The sequence below is a fragment of the Wasmannia auropunctata genome, unplaced genomic scaffold (assembly GCF_000956235.1).
Source record: "Wasmannia auropunctata unplaced genomic scaffold, wasmannia.A_1.0 LD335082.1, whole genome shotgun sequence".
Classification (NCBI taxonomy): Eukaryota; Metazoa; Arthropoda; class Insecta; order Hymenoptera; family Formicidae; genus Wasmannia; species Wasmannia auropunctata.
In genome coordinates, this window is record NW_012027808.1 from 45,684 (window position 1) to 55,290 (window position 9,607).

The 9,607-nt window shown below is 30.0% G+C and overlaps 1 protein-coding gene across 1 annotated transcript in view; it reads left to right on the forward strand.

Moving 5' to 3' along the window:
- The window catches only part of LOC105457744 (5-hydroxytryptamine receptor 1E-like), a gene marked incomplete at its 3' end in the record, with an annotated part of 21,018 nt that extends 18,347 nt beyond the window's left edge, over positions 1–2,671 (forward strand). The window contains exon 5 of the mRNA XM_011702580.1: positions 2,462–2,671. Coding sequence (XP_011700882.1) covers positions 2,462–2,671 — 210 coding nt within the window. The remainder of the gene's footprint in view (positions 1–2,461) is intronic.
- Positions 2,672–9,607: the final 6,936 nt, after the last annotated feature.

Consider the following 9,607-nt stretch of genomic DNA (forward strand, 5'->3'; position numbering starts at 1 on the left):
TTGTTAGCAGTATTATAATATTTTGTTAGACAAAAACTGATACCTGAAAGAAAAAAGTAAGACGAGAAATGGGAGTTATCGACTTAACATGCCTTTTTTTAGATAGGACATGAGATATATGTAAGAGATATATAAAAGTAATGCGATATTTAATATGATATTTGTATTTGTGCGCTCGTGCGTGTGTATGTGTGTGTTTCAGGAGTAGTGAATAAATAGCGCGCGCTTTATTTTGTTCTAGTGTTACAATAATTGGAAACACTTTTCGTAAATGTAACCTCACCAGTGATAAATTTGATATTACATCAATGCCTTTGTATTAATATTGGCAATTTTGAATGCAACATTTTGAAATACAAATTTAAGTGAAAAATTGTTTCTTATTGATATTATATTTTTGTTATAATTTTTTAATAAAACATTTTGATCTATATTTATGTATATAATATTTTTTTTCTATTTTAGCTAATAAAACATGTTAAAGTTTGTATGAATTGGAGCTTTCTAATAAAATAATTTACGAAAGACCTTGATTTGTAAGGGTTTCCTAGATCACTGAAATCAATTCTGGCTTCAGAATTATCAAATTAAAAATAGTGGATTTAATATGGCATTTTTCAAAAATTGGTAAATATACCGATGAAGGGAGGCTGCTCCAATGATCTTGACCTGTACATATGTTATCAAGGTCATGACCCTGAGTGACTATTAAGAGGTTTTAGCTGCCGCTCGTTATTAAAAAATTATCAACAAAAAAAGTATCAAAATTAAATAATACCAATGGGGGGTTGGAGGGCAAAGCCCCCCCCCACCGTAGGTAGTGGGCGCAGGCGGGGGGTGGGGGGGGGTACAGAGGGTAAGAGCGGAGCTATCACATAGCTAATATTGATTGTAGAAACAGAAAATACGTGTTTTAATGTTTCTACTTGTTTAGTAAGGCAAAGATTTAATAAATATTCAATTTAATATATTTTCTACCTTGCGTAGAGGTCTGTCTAATCTTTTCTGTTTCTATTATTTTTAGTATATTGTAGACTCATCTATTTAGTAAGGCAAAAATTTAAAGGTATTCAATTTTAATAACTTTTTAACGAATAACGAGCGACGGCTAAAACCACTTGAAGGTCACTTAGAATCATGACCTTAACAAATGTAACATGTAAAGGTTAAGATCATTAGAGCAGTCTCCCTTCATTGGTATATTTACCCTTTTTAAATTCTGTGCGCTATATTAATCCACCATTCTAATTTTTTTAAATTTTCGACCCCAGATTCTAATAGAGCATTATCAAATTATCCCAAATTTGATAGAAATCAAGCGAACAATTTACAGACTAAAAGGGGATGACCGTAAATGGGATCGCCGATCCTCAATGATTAATAATTTTTTGTCATTTCAATAAAATCCGTTTTTATTATGTATTCTAATGCTGATCATTATACAATTGCAACAATGGAAAAAATATGTTATACTGAACCGAAATTTATAGAATGGAAAAGTTGTATTTCTAATAAAAAATGTATATACCTAATCTTTTCCATACACCCGTGCCATCATAAATAATCTAACCATATAAATTATTTTGATATCTTATGTTGATGTTTTTCTTAATATTAGAATTTTAATAACCATGGCAATGTAACAACTACTTACGTGTCATTAACTACATCGTTGTGAGTAAAATTGTTTCTTCGTGTTTCGTGTTTAATTGTGACAACCCCAGGCGACGGCAATTTATCGAAGTTACTCATCGTTGCAGCGACGTATCGTGCATTATTTACATTGATCGTCGTACACAGCGCCTTTCTTATTCATCACGAAGGAAAAGTTATCTATTTGCACATGTATAACGTATACGCACGGCATATGGAAATTCTGTCATAAATTATGTAAAAATACGCGTGGCAAGATTCGATCATATGAAACATTAATTGCCAATTAAAATATATTTGTCAATCATAGTATTATTATATGCTCGATCAAGTAAATGTAGAATCTCGTAGAATCGTCAGAAATATCCACGTGCAATGCACGCATTAATTCGTATGCAAGTACTCCGCACGCAACACATAATTGCGGGCCATACTCACTAGTCCCATTGCAAATGTCATGTCGCGCGATAAGCTCAACGCCCATCTCATGGTAAATTGAGCGACACTGTCTTCGGATACGGTGACTAATTGAATTTGAGGCAATTATGTAAGATTAAATGGACTTCTCGCGCAACTGTATATATGTATCACGTTAACTTGTGTCTGAATTGTTATTAAATGGATACCTGAAAACTGATTTGCTGATGTTAATCGCCATGAAGTCATCATAGTTCATCAACTTTTTTAAGAAAAAATATGATCCCAAATGATGGCAACTCTAACAATATTCCTCGCTAAAACCATATAATTTCTAATAGGTATATCGTAAAGACGCACATGTATTACATAGTTACAAATTATGTTACAGATGAACTACAAATTATTCATTGCTGCGCGTAATAAATCTACTATGAATTATCAAGAAAGTCGATTTGATATAGAATTGGAATCTGATGTCAATCCGTCTTCCAATAGTCGTAAGATCATACACTCAACGAGCTGTTCACATTCCCACAACGAACGTGTAAGGCCGACCAGTCTGCCAAACATACACTTAAGAAACACAGCTGCATCTACAGTAAGTTATACTTTTATCATATATTATAAATAAATTATATTAATGTTTATGTTTTTGCGTTAAAATATTAGAATAAATATTTATTTAAAGTTTATACAAATATAATATGTATATATCACTCAGGGAAATGTTTCGCTGTTCCAGCTAGAATTCTAAATATTACACTTAAATTATATCGCTATTTTTTGTATCTACTAAAAGATTGTTTGTCATACGTAGAATTTATAGTAGTAATATTCTAAGAATATATGCAAGAAAATATAAATCTCATAACCAAATATGATTGGAGTTTGGATTGGAGTCTGGACTGATTAAACGTTATAAAGAAACTTTCTTGCTAAATTTGACAAATAGTTCAGATATAATTTCTGTCTGTTATCTATATTGATTAAATATAAAACATATGTGGTATTGCAGTGCTTACTATAATCACTTATCCGCTTTAGCTAATTTTTCGTAAATAATTCTTCCTATAATTGCAAGATTACTTTTTTCAGTGATATATATATATATATATATATATATACCTATATATATATATATACACTTTTTCTGAAAGAAAATTTATTTAAAATTATTTAAAAGCGAAATTTATACATTATTTTACAATTTTAATTGACGTTCTTCAATTTATTTATAATGGCAAGAGAAGTACATTTTCTAGACGTGCTTATATCTTTAGAATATTCTGCTGTACACACGCCTGTGTAACAGCACGGACCTCCTTGCGTTTAACGACGCGTTGCATCGGCCTTGCGGTGCCGGCGCGTCTCGACAGCTTCGAGCTTCGATCCCAAAATTATTAATGCGCCTAACGCTCAAGCTCAATGCACTTTCACGTTAGTTTAAGCACCTCGACTGTGAAAGGACATGAAAGGGCCTATTTGCATCGTCACCGCCGCTTTCCCGCAACCAAGAGCATGGATCTCGCCATGGATCGTGCGCTTCGATATTTCTGCATGTCGGTGCATGAGATTCCCTTCTCATCGTTAAGGAGCACTCGAACGTATCTAATATGGCTCATTGATTGGATCGAAACACGATTGATCATCGAAAGCAAAACGAATTTGTCTCTATCCTATCAGATTTGTTGCAATTAATATTCATAATAACATAACGCAATGCTGATGAATATATTTTCCTAATTTATTGGTATTAGGTGCATATAATATAGAAAAAATTTCTATAGTACACAATTGTTTTATTATTTTGAATTTATAATTCATGATTTTCTTTTTATCATTATTTGGTATAAATATAATTTTAAATCTGTTTATGTGTATATATCTTTATTCATTAGTAAAAGCATTTTGCAGAATAGTAACGCAATAATCAAAAATGCGGCAACAAAGGGTAAATATTGTGAATTTCCAGTCATGTGTTGCAATTTACAAGGCATTAGAAAAATATATTGCGAGTATGTTAAATTCCATAATTTAATTCGCTGAGCACTTGTTCGAATTTTATTAAAAACGGTAGTGCAATAGAGTGCATCGCGGATATTAACAAATAATTAAGCTGAATGCACGAACACAAAACCGATCACAAAATAACAAGTTTTGAGTAGAATATGAAACATCGTTGTACATTTTACAAGTCAAATCGATGAGCTCATTCCTCAAACATATTTTCTTTGCCCGTTAAATCAGGGAGAGTAACATTTGCGCGATTTTAATATTTGTAATTTCCAGAACAGCTTGAGAGGATTCAATTCCAATTGTTTAAATTGTTTAAATTGTTTAAATCTACGCAACTATAGATTAGATATTCATATATCTAACAATATGTAATAAAATAAACTTTAACAAAAATAGTACAGTTAATGTTACACATAGCCGAATATAAAAACGTTATACATCTTACGTTAAAGCAAATAAATCACTTCTAATAGCTTTAATAATTAATTTTGTATAATACTGCAAGGGTTTTGAATTATTATTATTATTATTATTTTCTATTTTATTATCGTCGTAATTTTTTAGTGTTCAAATTTGAGTGCTTGCACAATACGGATGTTATTTTTGATCTTGCATACTCATTTACCTTATTGTTTTCACTACACAATTTTAAAAACTTTTCTGATTCGTTTTCCTGTGCGAATCAGAATCGAATTATACTAAATTTTACCATCAATTTTCTCGGAAGGCACGATACGTACATCGCTATCGAGATGTTCTCAGTCGGGTAATCACTGTTGTTGATAGAAAATATTTCGTCTTGTAAAAATTGAGTCAATTTTTTGAAATTTTAAATTTTCAAGTTTAAGTTATTGTAGATCATATTGCTCACAATCAGTTTGATCTATCGTAATTATACATATACTTGCGATGTTTATATGTTTATATAATTATATTATAGTATAAGAAGATGTGATAATTTCTAATTTATTTATAATTTTTTATCATTTAATAACATATTTCCTCTCTATGTCTGAAAAATTTCCATTAATGTTAGGAGCACAAAGGATTAGACGTATGTATGTATGTATACGTAACGGAAATTGATATGTGTCAACATGTACCAATTACTCACGCGCAGCAATAACGGAAGATCGCTTTAGTGTAAAGATAGCCTTGTATCCAATATTCTAATCTCGTTTTGCGAACAAAATTAACACGGTTGAAGTTATTATCTTTACATTTAGATATAGTAATAAATATTACCTCTACTTCAGATAACATAAATGTTTCTATGAAATCATATGTTGCATAAAAAATATTATGTAAAAAGATTATAAACAGGAATCAGTTATAAATAATTTATTACTAATATATTTATAACTTTTGAATTCTCTTATAATATATTTATTACTTTTGATTTCTCTCTGTTTAGCTAGATTTTACAAGCTAGATTTTAAATCGTCAATACTTGATATTTCAAAGTATGTTTAGTACGAATTTGTTTATTTATTAAGGTTGTATATAACATACTTATGATGAAATCAAAAAATGTATATTGAAAATAGGTACTAAAAGTTAGTTAAAACTATCCTCTCTCTCTCTCTCTCTCTCTCTCTCTCTCTCTCTTTCTCTCTCTCTCTCTCTCTCTGCGGTTAAAGTCATCGGCGACAATAACAAGTATTATCGCTCATCATTGCCATCGGTATGTGCCTATAATCGATATCTGTCGATATACATCAATTGTCCCATTATCTAGGCCAATTTCCCGTGATGCGATAATGCACGGATGCATTATATGCTTACTGGTGTTATATATGAATATCGTTCGCGATTTATGCGACATCATAACAGCAAACAGGCTGCAGTAAGCAAGAGGATTTCACGTTGCTGTATTTCAATTATTTTTATGCAACAATTAGATCGCTTAGTGGCAAGCTGGTCAACTGTTTTAACGCATCGAATTTACCGTATTTGTTATTTAACAAACAAACCAGTCGAAATGCAATATCGCGTGCTATCTGGGCGCAATATCTGATGATTCTTTTTGTACTTATCGTACTGCGTTGTAACAAACGTTTACGCGCACACGACCACGATGATGTGGTGGCCACATCATTAGATGTGTCTGCTATGTAAATCCGTGAACAAAACCAGGCGCAATCAATACTTTTGGCATTCTCCCCGTCGTCCACGTGACGGCACTTGGATGGCAGATGGTAACGTTTGGTAATGTGTATCGATGTGTGGCGAGAACCGTTCGAAAATGTAATTCAAAATTGAACAAAACAATGTAATCTATTTTAATGTAAACTTGAGGATTATCTATCTGTTTAATAATACAGAATAATTCTAGAATGAATATGTAATATAACACACACACACACACGCACACACGCACCACACACACGCACCACACACACACACGCACACACACGCACCACACACACACACGCACACACACACACACACACACACACAATATAATACATAAATATACATATAAGGGAAGTTTAGGTAGCCCCTTGATTAAAATTATGGTTTAAAAAAAACTGCTTTTCTCAAATTGCTAAAAAAAAAACAGAAAAATTTCGGTTTCTTTTCGAAAAATTGGTTTTTTTGCGAAAAATTGCTAAAGTAAACGATATACTGCATAATTTTTAATAATTTTTATCATATTAAAAATGAAATGGAATTCAGAAAGTAATGTAGGTGACTTTATGTGATTTATTTTAATTTTCTCGCTCAAATGTGTAATTTTTTTGTTTAAGTGAAATATAAGCTTATAATTCGTATAACTTGTATTTTATAGCATTATTAAAATAAGATACCTCGTAAAAACGCTGAAATTAATAATAAGTTAATATTTATGTTTACATTTAAATACTATATTCCTTGAGGTGAGAATTATTTATTAAATAAACTGTTTTAGAAAACGCAATCTTAACAACTAGTGTAAAGATTAATTTAAACTGATATTTATATTAAGTATTTTTAAAGAGTTTTGATTATTAATGATAATTGTCAAGAACCATACGTTTTATTTGAAAAATACATTAACCCTGTTTTTTTATTTATTCTTGTGTAATTTGCTTTTTATTTATTTTGTATTTAACATTATCAGCAATAAATATATGCTTGTTATAAAATTTTAAAATTTCGAAAAGTGTATCAAAATGTTGCAAATGTGAAATGTGATAGGTTTTACGAATATGTACGTGAAATTTTCTGTTGAATTTTTCTATCCCTTAGGAAAGAAACCGAAAAAATCCACGGAAAAATTGAAAAAAACTAGTTTTCTTTCCAGCCTTTAAAACTATAATTAAAACTCACAAAAAATATATAAATAACAGATTTTAACGTTTATTTTCACACTTAAGTTTGACTTTAGAACTTCTTCAGTCATTTTAATTAAAAAAAAATAACATTTCTCAATAATTGTAATAGTAACAATGCGATAATGTTAGTCTCTAATTTTAGGCAAAAGAAAAAACGACGGGTAATCCCAGACATACTTCTTAACAATGATCTAAGCGTTCCAGTAATTAACATTTGATGAATCAATATCAACACAAGCTTCGTGAGCCCAATCTTTGCATTTATAGCATTAGATTCAGTCTTCCTCAAAAGCTTTCCAACATATAATACATTCTGTATTATTATTACGATCTTGATGGGAAAGAGCCTGAGCAGAAAAATTATCGTTACTGCTTCCGACAGATGTCGTAGGTCAATGCACAAGGAATTGTCGTGAACGTAGCCGACTACGCGTCGTAGTCGGCAAGGCTACGTTAACGACAATTCCTTGTGCGTTGACCTACGACTACGATTTACGTCTACGACATTTGTCGGAAACAGTAACGACAATCTTTCTGCTCAGGCCCTGAATATTTTTTTTTCTTTTTAGTTTTTTATTTTTAGTGATTTTACCGAATTGCATTTGTCTCTACGCATTGTGTTTCGACGTGACGCTTTGTTTTTGTTTCTTGCTTAATTGCTGAGAAATTTAAATGTCCGGAGATACCCGCCGTCCGGAGCTACTCAAAAATATCTTTTTTTTTTTCAAGTATATTTTATAATAAAATTTAAATCTGAAATAGATACTCGGAAAGGAAGATATAGATAAAGCAGAGAGAACTACGTAATCGATTAATTAAAAATAATCGGTCATTAAATATAACCATTCCGTAACGTTTCAATATCTTTTATGTGGGATAAAACATTTTAATTTTTTTCGCAACAATAACTTTTACTTAAGTAGATTTGCTAGCACAATGAGATATTTTTTATCACAATATTTTCATAAATTTAAAAACATATTTTCATCTCGTTGCAATGTAAGCGGATTTTATCCGTCTTATTTAAATGATGCACACGTACATACATTATGCTTTTTTCAATAGTAAAAACATTTAAAAAGATGTATTTAAATTGATTTACACAAAGTGTTATCAGTTGTAACGTTGGTATAAACGCTAACTCAATCGACTTATTAATGAATAATGATTATACCATTTACGGCACTAGAGATTAAGAAAATTAAGTTATTAACTCTATCAACTTATAAATATAATTATATCATATTTACGGAACTAGAGATTACGAAAAATAAGTTGATAAAATAAAAATGAAAACTTTATTGAAATAAAATAAAATCCAAGATAATAAATTATATTTCTATACTTGTTACTTATTATATGTATTTGTCTCATATACTTATTATATTTTATGTTTTTGAAATTTCGTTAGATTTGATACTATAAATATCTTTAGAATTACATTGCGTTTTCAATTTTGTGAAATATAACGATCATCTAAAAATTCGATTGAGAATGCTGTCTCTTTACAAATTTTATCGGTATTGTAAATATTTGAATATTAAATATAATTTAAATTTTTGCTCCTCTGCTTAAGTATCGCATTACTGAAAACAATGTTTACTGCACTTGCCTTTGCCGCGACTATTAATGGCATTTGGAAAAATTGTATTGCGCTATGTATTTCTGTCGCGTATACGTACTCGAGATTTGTTCTTTAGAGTATCATGAACAAAATGATATCATATATATATACATATATGTATATATGTATAATTATATGTATACATAAAATTAATAAAAGTTTTTTTTATTGTCAGAAGTAACAGAAATAATAAATTTAAATATAGGTCAATATATATGTATATACATTTATTTATTTAACATTAAATATTTCTCGCCAATTATAAAGCCCCATCTACATAAGTCGCAAACGCATAACGCAAACGCAAATGCGGAGAAAAGAAAAGAAAGAAACGTCAAAAAAAAAGAAAAGAAAGAAAGAAACGTCCGCGTTTACGATTTATGTAGATGGGACTCAACAATATACATAAGTATACATTCATTTCTTATTATCATATTTAGAAAACTTTTATTTACTGATCATTTAAAAGATAATAATAAATAATAGAAAATTTACGTTAAAATATGTCGCAAGAATTTATTATTTATTATATTATTTAGAATTTATAATAATATTAGATCGGAAGAGCACACGTCTG